General features: G+C 43.4%; 2 protein-coding genes across 2 annotated transcripts in view; both read right to left on the bottom strand.

The window, feature by feature from the left end:
- LOC115118423 (uncharacterized) overlaps positions 1-13,320 on the bottom strand; it is a 72,987-nt gene that overhangs the window by 16,963 nt on the left and 42,704 nt on the right. The window lies entirely within an intron of this gene.
- On the bottom strand, positions 2,928-12,261 carry LOC115118424 (ligand-dependent corepressor-like). The gene has a single exon (XM_065002617.1). It carries the CDS (start codon positions 11,716-11,718, stop codon positions 10,558-10,560), a length of 1,161 nt encoding a protein of 386 aa, XP_064858689.1. The 5' UTR covers positions 11,719-12,261; the 3' UTR covers positions 2,928-10,557.

Below are 13,320 nucleotides of genomic sequence, written 5' to 3'. Positions count from 1 at the left end.
TACGATCTGGTGCAACCAATTACCTTCAGAAGTCACCTAGTTAAATAAAATCCATCTGTGTGCAACCTAAGTGTCACATGATCTGTCACATGATCTCAGTATATATACACCTGTTCTGAAATACCACTAAGCAAGCGACACCATGAAGACCAAGGAGCTCTCCAAACAGGTCAGAGAAAATGTTGTGGAGAAGTACAGAACAGGGTTGGGTTATAAAAAAACAGAAACTTTGAACATCCCACGAATCACCATTAAATCTATTATTTTAAAAAAAATGGAAAGAATATGGCACCACAACAAACCTGCCAAGAGAGGGCCACCCACCAAAACTCACAGACCAGACAAGGAGGGAATTAATCATAGAGGCAACAAAGACAACCCTGAAGGAGCTGCAAAGCTCCACAGCGGAGATTGGAGTATCTGTTCATGGGACCACTTTAAGCCATACACTCCACAGAGCTGGACTTTATGGAAGTGGCCAGAAAAAAGCCAAAAATAAGCAAACACATATGGTGTTCACCAAAAGGCATGTGAGAGACTCCCCAAACATATAGAAGAAGGTACTCTGGTCAGTTGAGACTAAAATGTAGCTTTTTGGCCATCAAGGAAAATGCTTTGTCTGGCGCAAGCCCAACACCTCATCACACCGAGACCACCATCCCCACAGTGAAGTATGTTAGTGGTAGCATCATGCTGTCCCATGTTTTTCCATCAGCAGGGACTGGGAAAATGGTCAGAATTGAAGGAATGATGGATGGCGCTAAATACAGGAAAATTCTTGAGGAAAACCTGTTCAGTCTTCCAGAGATTTGAGACTGGGACGGAGGTTCACCTTCCAGCAGGACAATGACCCTAAGTATACTGCTAATACAACACTTGGGTGGTTTAAGAGGGAACATATAAATGTCTTGGAATGGCCTAGTCAAAGCCAAGACATCAATCCAATGTGAATCTGTGCTCTAACTTAAAGATTGTTGTACACCAGCGGGAACCCATCCAACCTGAAGGAGCTGGAGAAGATTTGCCTTGAAGAATGGGCAAAAATCCCAGTGACTAGATGTGCCAAGCTTATAGAGACATCCCTAAAGAGACTTGCAGCTGTGATTGCTGCAAAAGATGGCTCTACAAAGTATTGACTTTGGGGGGGTTGAATAGTTATGCAAGCTCAAGTTGTTTGTCTTATCTCACAATAAAAAATATTTTTCATATTCAAAGTGGTAGGCATGTTGTGTAAATCAAATGATACAAACCACCCAAAAAATACACTTGAATGCCAGGTTGTAAAGCAACAAAATAGGAAAAATGCCACGGGGGTATTTACGCAAGCCACTGTACATAAGTTTACAGACATTATCAGCAACCATCACTCCTGTGTTCCAATGCCACGTTGTGCTAGCTAGTCCAAGTTTATCATTTTAAAAAGGCTAACACAACGTGGCATTGAAACACAAGAGTGATTGCTGATAATGGGCCTCTGAAAGCCTATGTAGTTATTCCATTTTATTCCAGTTTCCAGCTACAATAGTCAGTCATTTACAACATTAACAATGTCTACACCGTATTTCTGATCAATTTGAAATGGTCAAAAAGTGCTTTTCTTTCAAAAACAAGGACATTTCTAAGTGACCCCAAACTTTAATAGTAGTGTATGAGGTTTTAATATACAGTGGAAATATTCAGACCCCTTCCCTTTTTCCACATTACAGCCGTATTCCAAAATGTCTTAAATCTACACACAATAACCCATAATGACAAAGCGAAAACACATTTTTAGAATTGTTTGCAAATTTAAAATTTAAAAACAGAAATACCCTATTTACATAAGAATTCAGACCCTTTGCTATGAGACTCGAAATTGAGCTCAGGTGCATCCTGTTTCCATTGATCATCCTTGAGATGTTTCTACAACTTGGGAGTCCACCTGTGGTAAATTCAATTGACTGGACATGATTTATAAAAAAGGCACACACCTGTATATATGAAGTCCCACAGTTGACAGTGCAAAAACCAAGCCTCAGCCAGGATTGTGTCTTAACACAGATCTGGGGAAGGGGACCCCAAAAAAAATCTGCAGCATTGATGGTCGCCAAGAACACAGTGGCATACATCAATCTTAAATAGAATAAGTTAGGAACAACCAAGACTCTCCCTAGATCTTGCCACCCAGCCAAACTGAGCAATTGGGGGAGAAGGGCCTTGGTCAGGGAGGTGACCAAGAACCCGATGGTCACTCTGACAGAGCTCCAGGCTTGGTTTTTGCAGAGTAACTGTGGAGATGGGAGAACCTTCCGGAACGACAACCATCTCTGCAGCACTCCACCAATCAGGCCTTTATGTAGTGGCCAGACAGAAGCCACTCCTCAGATAAAAAGGCAAGACAGGCCGCTTGGAGTTTACCGAAAGGCACCTAAAATACTCTCAGACCATGAGAAACAAGAATCTCTGGTCTGATGAATACCAAGATTGAGCTCATTTGCCTGAATGCCAAGCGACACGTCTGGAGGAAACCTGGCACCACCCCTATGGTGAAGCATGGTGGTGGCAGCATGTTGTGGAGAGTTTTCCAGTGGCAGGGACTGGGAGACTAGTCAGGATCGAGGGAAAGATGAACGGAGCAAAGTACAGAGCGATCCTAGATGAAAACCTGCTCAGGACCTCAGACTGGGTCCAAGATTCAAATCAAATTGTATGTCACATGCACCGAATACAACCTTGCAAGCCCTTAACTCTATTTCTTGAACTGCAATGTTAAGAAAATAAAAAAAGTTTACTTTTTTTATTTTTTTAAATACATAACAATAAAGAGGCTATGTACAGGCGGTACCGGTACAGAGTCAATGTGCGGGGGTGCAGGTTTGTCGAGGTAATTTGTAAAGTGACTATGCACAGATAAATGCGAGTAACAGCAGTGTATAAACAAAGGGGGGGGGGGGGGGTCAATGTAAAATGGTTGGCCATTTGATGAATTGTTCAGCAGTCTTATGGCTTGGGGGTAGAAGCTGTTAAGGGGCCTTTTGGTCCTAGACTTGGTGCTCCGGTACCGCATGCCGTGCGGTAGCAGACAGAACGGTCTATGGACTTAGGTGACTGGAGTCTGACAATTTTTGGAGTCTTTATCGGACACTGCCTAGTATAGGTCCTGGATGTCAGGAAGCCCCAGTGATGTGCTGGGCCGTACGCACTACCCTCTGTAGTTCCTTACGGTCAGATGCCGAGCTGTTGCCATACCAGGCGGTGATGCAACCTGTCAGGATGTTCTTGATGGTGCATTTATAGAACCTTGAGGATCTGGGGACCCATGACAAATCTTTTCAGTCTCCTGAGAGAAAAGGTGTTGTCGTGTCCCCTTCACAACTGTCTTGGTGTGTCTGGACCATGATAGTTTGTTGACCCGCTTCACTTCAGCCCAGTTTATGTTAATTGGGGCCTGATCGGCCCTCCTTTTCCTATAGTCCAGAATCAGCTCCTTTGTCTTTCTCACATTGAAGGAGAAATAAGTGCGTGAATTGGATCATTTTCCTGTCCTTCTAAGCATTCACCATGTAAAAAGTATTTTGGGCGTCAGGAAAAATGTATGGAGTAAAAAGGAATGTAGTGAAGTAAAAGTTAAAATATAAAGTAGAGTACAGATACTTTAAAAGTACTAAAGTACTTGACTCCATTGGTTATTACAGACTTGGTCATGGAGAGGTTGAAAATGTCAGTGAAGACACTTCCCAGTTGGTCCGTGCATGCTTTGAGTACACTTGCTGGTAATCCATCTGGCCCCGCGGCTTTGTGAATGTTGACCAGTTTAAAAAAGTCTTCCTCACATTGGCTACGAAGAGCATGATCACACAGTTGTCCGGAACAGCTGGTGCTCTCAAGCATTCTTCAGTGTTGCTTGCCTCGAAGCGAGCATAAAAGGCATTTAGCTCACCAGGTTGAATCACGTCACTGGGCAGCTTGTGGTTGGGTTTCCCTTTGTTTTCCATAATAGTTTTCAAGCCCTGCCACATCCGACAAGCGTCTGAGCCAGTGTAGTAGGATTCAATCTTAGTCCTGTATTGACGCTTTGCTTGTTTGCTGATTTGTCTGAGGTCATAGCGGGATTTCTTAGGAGCGTACGTACTGGAAAACAGCAGCAGCTCTCGTCTTTAGCTCGATGCGGATGTTGCCAATAATCCATGGCTTCTGGTTGGGAAATGTATGTACGTTCACTGTGGGGACGGCATCGTTGATGCACTTATTGATGAAGCCGGTGACCGAGGTAGTGTACTCCTCAATGCAATTGGATAAATCCCAGAACATATTCCAGAGCTAGCAAAACAGTCCTGTAGTGTAGCATCCGTGTCATCTGACAACTTCCATATTGAGCGTGTCACTGAAAATCGTAGATGGTCCAGTTTGTTTTCTAATGATGACACGGTGGCCAATAATACAGAGGGTAGTGATGGTTTATCTACTCGTCGGTGAATTCTTACAAGGCACCCCTCCCTCCTCCCCCTTTATCTCCGTTTTTTTCCCCACGAGGATGACGAGGATTTGGGCCGTGTCTTGACATAGCAGTATATGCTTCGCGTCGGACTCATTAAAGAAAAAAATAATACTCATCCAGTTCGAGGTGAGTAAGCACTGTTCTGATGTCCACGAGCCTGTAAAACGGCAGCCGTCCCCTCTGGCGCCATTATCAACCTTCCAACAGGACAATGACTACGCACACAGCCAAGACAAAGGAGAAGTGGCTTCGGGACAAGTCTCTGAATGTCCTTGAGTGGGCCCAGCCAGAGCCTGGACTTGAACCCGATCAAACATCTTTGTAGAGACCTGAAAATAGCTGTGCAGTGACACTCCCCATCCAACTGGACAGAGCCTGAGAAGATCTACAGAGAAGAATGAGAGCGTCATACCCAAGAAGACTCGAGGCTGTAATCGCTGCCAAAGGTGCTTCAACAAAGTACTGATTAAATGGTCTAAATACTTATGTAAACGTGATATTTCAGTGTTTTTTTGATACATTTCCAAAAATGTATAAAAACCTGTTTTTGCTTTTCATTGTGGGATATTGTGTGCAGATTGGAGGAAAAAACAATTGAATCCATTTTAGAATAAGGCTGTAACATAACAAAATGTGGAAAAAGTCAAGGGGTCTGAATACTTTCTGAATGCATCTGTAAAATCTGTCTATAGTTTGGTATAATTAGTATTAAGACTATTTTTATAAAAGTACTGCAGAAGTCAAAAGGAATACAACTATCTTGTCAAGAAACATCATCTCATTGACCTGAAGGGTGTGCAAGCTTCTGAAAAGCTTCTGATCGAAGCATTGGAGTGTGAAGGGGCCATTTACATTTCTGACTTATTGGGAAGAACGCCTACAAGCAATTCAATCAAAAACACATTAGTAGAAACACTGACAAAAACCAACAACCAAAGATCGAAAAACAGTAACACCCTGACCTTTAAAATATGAATGAGTCAATTAGGATGCATTTCACTTTTACAGAACCTTGAAATATTTACAAAAAGTGTACCAACCCAGTCCTTCAATTTTCAGTAGTCTTGTATAATAGATCTCACCCAAGAAAATATTTGCTAATATCAACCTTTGCCAAGTGGTATTCACAACTCCATACATAAATAATTTTGTAGCTTAATTAACCTGATGGGCAATGGACAGCAAATCGCAAAGCTGTTGACAACAAGATTACGGCATACATCTAAAGCAGCGAGTCAACAAACAGCTAGCGGAGTTCAACACATACTGCAAAAAAGCGTTGGCCCATATCCTTCGCTTGTGTTTATGGGAAATTGCTCCATACTGCCTCAAGAAGTAAGATGTATTTGATGCAGTTTCAGTCCTTTTCTACAGATGAGGTAGCAGAAACCAACAGAGTGGGTGCTGTGGATTTCTGTCATTTTAACATTAAAACAAGTTCCACAGAGGTTGTGTTAACACGGAAACTGTTTGTGTATTGTAGAAGAACGGACCGCATGAAAAAGTCTAATAAAAAAACTAAGCCTTGAATTTCTCTCCAAATAGTCTAATCTTGTCTCAGTATCTGGATTTCTAAAAGTCCATTTTATGGCAGCGACTACTTAGGAGCAAGGCTCCGTGGTTGTCATGGTGACACAGAAAAGCCTTGCAACTGTTTAATTTGAATAAAAAAGTAACTCACTTTGATTTGTTTACCTTTTTGTTGTCAATCCCATCGAATCCACTAATAAAACGGACTCATCCTCAAAACAAAGACGTAATCTTGATTAGTTTCCGATGACCAATTACAAAATGAAATCATAACCCAAATCTATTGCAACTACTGTGAAGCATATGTCTCGACTTGAGGGTTATCACAGTTGGTTTGCAAGTTCAAAAGAGTTCTACATATACAGTACCAGTCAAAAATGTTGACACCTCATTCAAGGGGTTTTCTTTATTTTTTACTATCATCTAAATTGTAGAATAATAGCAAAGACATCAAAACCCATATGGAATCATGTAGTAAAAGAAAAAAAGTATACATTTTCTATATTTGAGATTCTTCAAAGAAGCAAACCTTTGCCTTGACAACAGCTTGCACACTTTGCATTCTCTCAACCAGCTTCATGAGGAATGCTTTTCCAACAGTCTTGAAGGAGTTGCCATGTATGCTGAACACTTGTTGGCTACTTTTCCTTCACTCTGTGGTCCAACTCATCCCAAACCATCTCAAATTGGTTGAGGTCGGGTGATTGTGGAGGTCAGGTCATCTGATGCAGCACTCAATCACTCTCCTTGGTCAAATAGCCATTACACAGCCTGGAGGTGTTTTGGGTCATTGTCCTGCTGAAAATCAACAGATTGGATGGCGTATCGCTGCAGAATGCTGTGGTAGCCATGCTGGTTAAGTGTGCCTTAAATTCTAAATCAATCACAGTGTCACCAGCAAATCACAGACAGTGTCACCAGCAAAGCTTCCCCACACCATCACACCTCCATGGTTCACGGTGGGAAAAACACACGCGGAGATCATCCGTTCACTTACTCTGCGTCTCACAAAGACACGGCAGTTGGAACCAAAAATCTCACATTTAGACTGAGACCAAAGGCGGATTTCCACCGATCTAATGTCCATTGCTTGCATTTCTTGGCCCAAGCAAGTCTCCACTTCTTATTGGTGTCCTTTAGTAGTGCCTTCTTTGCAGTAATTTGGCCATGAAGGCCTGATTATCTAAGGCTGGTAACTCTAATAAATGTATCCTCTGCAGCAGAAAAGTTCTTTACATTTTCCAGATTGACTGGCCTTCATGTCTTAAAGTAATGATGGACTGTCATTTCTCTTTGCTTATTTGAACTGTTTTTGCCATAATATGGACTTGGTCTTTTATCTTCTGTATACCCCCCGACCTTGTCACAACACAAATTATTGAATGCATTAAGAAAGAAATTCCACAAATGAACTTTTAAAAAGGCACCCCTGTTAATTGAAATGCATTCCAGGTGACTTCCTCCTGAAGCTGGTTGAGAGAATGCCAAGCGTTTGCAAAGGTATCAGCAAGGCAAAGGGTGGCTACTTTGAAGAATCTCAAATATAAAATAGCTTTTTTGGTTACTGCATTTTTCGATATGTGATATTTCATAGTTGACGTCTTAACTATTATTGTACAATGTAGAAAATAGTAAAAAAATTAAGAAAACCCCTTGAATGAGTAGGTGTGTACAAGCTTTTGACTGACATACATTGCACATTTAAAAATTAACATTTACAGTAGATTCATACTAATTAGTTAACCTAGTAGTCAACTATATTTATTTTCACTATACTTATATACACCTGAAAGACTAAAGGAAATGTCAGAGATTCTGAAATGTAATGTCCACAAAAATTTAATAAAAACTGAAAAGGAGACCATAGGACCAGCCTTAATTAAGGAAAGTTCTTGTTTTTTGCATTTCATGTGATATCAGTTAAGTTTGACCAATTATCTAAGAGTTTGTAGCTGTGTGTTCACGGTGGGCCAAAATCAAACTTTTAACTCAAATGTCTGTCTAAATATTTAATTTACATGAGTCTCAAAAATGATGCATAAGAACTTACTGGGTCAAGAGTGAGAAATAAACATCTTACAGTCTTGTTAACTATAAATATTTCCCTAGAACTGTAGTAATACAACCCGTCTGATGACAGTATTAAAACCAGCACTGTAATAGAAACCTTATACAAGGACAATAGGGGCTTGGTCTAATATTCTGAAATGTCCTGAGGTATAACTGTCGATAGGGTAAGTAGTACTCACAGCAGTTTTGCCAAATTCACAGCGGGACGCCATGTTGCTGCTTCCGAGCGTTCTAGTCACGATGAGTATTTGGATTCTAGTTCTGATTGTAGAATTAGATAAGTAAACATTGTGTACAAATCTGAGATTTCCATAAATTGTTATTGGTCGGTATTACCAAGGAGGAGCAAGAAAATTGTTTTATGTTTTAACAACAAACATTTCCACCTGTCCCTTGTCCTGGTCTTCTTCTGTTAAGCAGGGACAGACATCACTAGAGGTAACGAAACTACCCGACTTCACACCTGAAGTTTGTTGTGCTAACTGCAGCACCGCACAGATTTAAACTGTCCAGGAGGCTCAAACTGGTAAACAAATGCTCGGTTAAGGTAAGTTGTGAGAACATCTGATAAGAGTCATATATTTATCAGTCAATGGTAAGACATCCCAAAAGTGTCTGTTCGCAGACAACAACAAAAAATGAAAATTTACCCCTTTTCAGATGATTCTGAGTAAGATACAAGAGGCATGGAAATAAGTAGGAGATATACATCTGAGTGAGGTATGTTTGTGTATAGATATCTAACATAGTATATACATTTCTGATAAAATATACACATTCACACAAGTACTGCAGCCACACACAAACATTACCCTGAGTTGTGGTGAAGGCTACAGGTAAACACAGGTAAAGAAATGTCCTAGTCACACAGCGGAGAGACATCTGAGTGGTTGTAACTCTGCCGTGCTTTTGGAGAGTATAAACGGTTAGCTTGTGTCACAAAAACAATGTGCAGGCTTCAATGAGGCAGAAGTCGTGTGATTCTGGATGGCCAGACTGCTAGCAACAATGACAAGAAACTGCCACCTGGGGAATTGTGGGTGGCGTGTTTTAGCTAGTTTGATCTCTTTGATACAATGTCTTGTTTTGAGGTGTTTTGACTGATGTCACATCTATGCTAATAAAGCCAAAATTCACTAGCTAGCTCACCAACAACTGACATGTATTTCAGAGAAAAGTGCTCATTGTGCAAATGTACGTTTCAATACACATTTGAGACAAAATATAGTTTACGTGTCAACAATCTAGGTGATATAGTGATTTTGTAGCTAAACAGCCAACACGTCTATATCTGAGGTTTGGTTGGTAACTAAGGAGGTGGTGAAATTGCAGACAGAGGAATCTGTTCTCCCAACAAACAAAAACATACAACCTCACATTAAGATTTTCAGTAGTTGCAGGCATCCTTGCAACCACATATTCTTTCTGCTGTAGTTTGGTCTATTCAATCTCAGGTGTGCATTTGCTGAACAGTGACAGGGAAAGAGATTGTGAGCTTAAAGTCAAACACTGGTTGACAAAGTAAAATAAACATTATAAACCCCCATTTAGGTGGTCAAATATGAATAGAGTTTCAAATAGAAATAAGCCTTGATTCTACATGTCGAGGGCTGAGCATGAGTCATCATTATGACCCAAACAAAGAAATGAGGTTGGTGAATCCAACCCAAATGTCTCCAACCTTGATGCTACAAGGTCTGCAAGCTTTTGATTCAGCTGGCCTCCAATAAGACCATACATTTCCTGTAGTTCTACAGGACCTGGGTTGCAGGCTGTTGGTTCAACCCGAAGTGCTGCAATAACTAGAGTACTCCTAGAAGACAGTAAGGGGCGCCACTGATCAATATAGAACTCTGAAGACAATTGGGCTTGGTCCAATTGCAATTTTGCCAACACATCACACTTTATATTAGTCAAATAGTAAAAATATTAGATTATGTATCTAAAGCAGTTTCAGGATGAACCGTTAAAATATTGTTATACAAACAAGCTTCATAAAACATATTTCAAATATGGAGTGTTTCAACAATGTCTAGGACAACGTTGAGGGGCAGAGACAAGTTAGTGTTTGATTGATTTAGACAACAGCTACTTATAGGCTTACCAAACATATTGAAACAATTAAAGAGCTAAGATGAATAGGTCAGATTGATTCACGGGGTAGATCACAGTAAGTAGAAGTGCATTTGGAATAAATCAACATACCTAACTGATCAATTTTGTACTAGCTATATAGACTCCACGGGAGGTTGGTGGCACCCTAATTGGGGAGGACAGGCTTGTGGTAATGGCTGGAGCGGAATGGTATCAAACACATGGTTTGATGCCATTTCATTTGCTCTGTTCCAAACATTATTATGAGCCATCCTCCCCTGATAGACTCCTCTGTCATTGCCACTGCCTGGCAAATACAAACGATTACCTGGTCTGGGAAAAAACATCACATATCATCAAGTACTGAATCTCTTTCAATCGTGACTTTATTCGTCTGGGGAGAGGCGTGTACTGAGCAGCTGCCTGCCGTTCTCTCCGGATGCTGACACAGACTGAAGGTCCATGGTCGCATACAGAGCTTCTTGGCTCTCTGGGGCCTCCGGTTCCTCCATGTGGCTCATCAGCTTCAGCTTCTTCTTGGGTGGATGTTTCAGGGTGCCAAGGCGCTCCTTGACTTTATACTCCAGCGTGCTGTGAGGGATCCCGTAGACGGTCTGAGCCTTGGACACGCTCATCTTCCCCTCCATCACCACTCCGATAGCTTCCTCTAGCAGCTCTGCGTTGTACTGACGGTATCGTCCCCTCTTTTTCCTCAGATGCATGTTGCTGAGGTCTGCCTCGGGGTCAGAGGTAGGATACTGCCCCCCAGAGACAGGGCGGTCGGCATCGGATGAAGCCCAGTACTCCCTCTCTCCTCCACTGCTTCCCAGGCGGCTGTGTTTGGGCAGGATGGACCTCTGCCTCTTCCCCAGGCTGTTCTCACAGTGGTGGCTGGGGAGTCTGTAGGGATCAGAGCTCAGGGAGCCCAAGCAGAAGTCCATCCCCAGAACTCCAAGGCCTCTCACCTGGGGGATTTTGAGGTCAACGGTCGGGGAATGGGAAAGAGAGAGGCCCGGGTCTCTGGGGGCCTCCTGGATGATTGCCTTCCCACAGGAGGGCGACTTGGTGAAGAGCCCTGCAGCCTCCAGCAAGCTGGGTAGGTCTTTGAGGTGGTCTCCAGCTCTGCTGTTGGCCTGGAGCTTCAGGAGGGCTCCGAAGTGGGTCTTGGAGGCCCAGGACGGAGAGCCGTACCTGGAAAGGAGAGAGAGGTGGTCGAAGGGTCTGGACATCTGGTTCTGGTTGGGAGACAACTCTGGGCTGGAAAATAGGTTCACTTCCTGTTTGATGTGCAGGGCGTGACAGAGAGGCGAGGGGGGCTTTAAAGGGACAGAGTGGCTGAAATTCTCCCTCCTCCCATCCTGCAGGCTCCACATAGGCAGCCCGGCCTGTCCGCCAGCACTCAGGGAACGCCTGATTGGATGGAAGGAAATTGGGTGTAAGCAGAGCTTGCACAGTGCTTTAATGTTTCTCTCTCTAGGGGAGGATGGGTTGGGGGAGGGAAGATGAGGCCACTCCTTTATTGGTTGATCTTGCTTAGGTAACATCATATTATAAAATATATACGTCCGTGAGTGTGTGCTACTTTTAAGAACAAAAAAGGCTCAAGGTTTGGGAATTTGTTTATTTTGGCTTCGCATTTTATTACAAATTATGCGTCAGTCAACATAACAATAAGAAAACAATTTTAAAAAAGGATATGCAGGAAAAATAAAATCAAAAGAAAAATATGAAATCTAAAAAAAAAAGTGAATAATGTCCAGCTCTGTTCAGATGGAGAGGGAGGAGGGCATGTTGGTCATTAGTCCTGTTCAGATAGGGCAGGAGAGGGAGGAGGGCATGTTGGTCATTAGTCCTGTTCAGATGGAGAGGGAGGAGGGCATGTTGGTCATTAGTCCTGTTCAGATAGGGCAGGAGAGGGAGGAGGGCATGTTGGTCATTAGTCCTGTTCAGATAGGGCAGGAGAGGGAGGAGGGCATGTTGGTCATTAGTCCTGTTCAGATAGGGCAGGAGAGGGAGGAGGGCATGTTGGTCATTAGTCCTGTTCAGATAGGGCAGGAGAGGGAGGAGGGCATGTTGGTCATTAGTCCTGTTCAGATAGGGCAGGAGAGTGAGGAGGGCATGTTGGTCATTAGTCCTGTTCAGATAGGGCAGGAGAGTGAGGAGGGCATGTTGGTCATTAGTCCTGTTCAGATAGGGCAGGGGGAGGGAGGAGGGCATGTTGGTCATTAGTCCTGTTCAGATAGGGCAGGAGAGGGAGGAGGGCATGTTGGTCATTAGTCCTGTTCAGATAGGGCAGGAGAGTGAGGAGGGCATGTTGGTCATTAGTCCTGTCCAGATAGGGCAGGGGGGAGGGAGGAGGGCATGTTGGTCATTAGTCCTGTTCAGATAGGGCAGGGGGGAGGGAGGAGGGCATGTTGGTCATTAGTCCTGTTCAGATAGGGCAGGAGAGTGAGGAGGGCATGTTGGTCATTAGTCCTGTTCAGATAGGGCAGGAGAGTGAGGAGGGCATGTTGGTCATTAGTCCTGTTCAGATAGGGCAGGAGAGTGAGGAGGGTATGTTGGTCATTAGTCCTGTTCAGATAGGGCAGGAGAGGGAGGAGGGCATGTTGGTCATTAGTCCTGTTCAGATAGGGCAGGAGAGTGAGGAGGGCATGTTGGTCATTAGTCCTGTTCAGATAGGGCAGGGGGAGGGAGGAGGGCATGTTGGTCATTAGTCCTGTTCAGATAGGGCAGGGGGAGGGAGGAGGGCATGTTGGTCATTAGTCCTGTTCAGATAGGGCAGGGGGGAGGGAGGAGGGCATGTTGGTCATTAGTCCTGTTCAGATAGGGCAGGAGAGGGAGGAGGGCATGTTGGTCATTAGTCCTGTTCAGATAGGGCAGGAGAGGGAGGAGGGCATGTTGGTCATTAGTCCTGTTCAGATAGGGCAGGAGAGGGAGGAGGGCATGTTGGTCATTAGTCCTGTTCAGATAGGGCAGGAGAGTGAGGAGGGCATGTTGGTCATTAGTCCTGTTCAGATAGGGCAGGAGAGTGAGGAGGGCATGTTGGTCATTAGTCCTGTTCAGATAGGGCAGGAGAGTGAGGAGGGCATGTTGGTCATTAGTCCTGTTCAGATAGGGCAGGAGAGGGAGGAGGGCATGTTGGTCATTAG

This window comes from Oncorhynchus nerka, linkage group LG16 (genome assembly GCF_034236695.1).
Source record: "Oncorhynchus nerka isolate Pitt River linkage group LG16, Oner_Uvic_2.0, whole genome shotgun sequence".
NCBI lineage: Eukaryota > Metazoa > Chordata > Actinopteri > Salmoniformes > Salmonidae > Oncorhynchus > Oncorhynchus nerka.
Note: the sequence above shows the minus strand (reverse complement) of the source record. Positions and strands in the feature narration are given on the sequence as shown.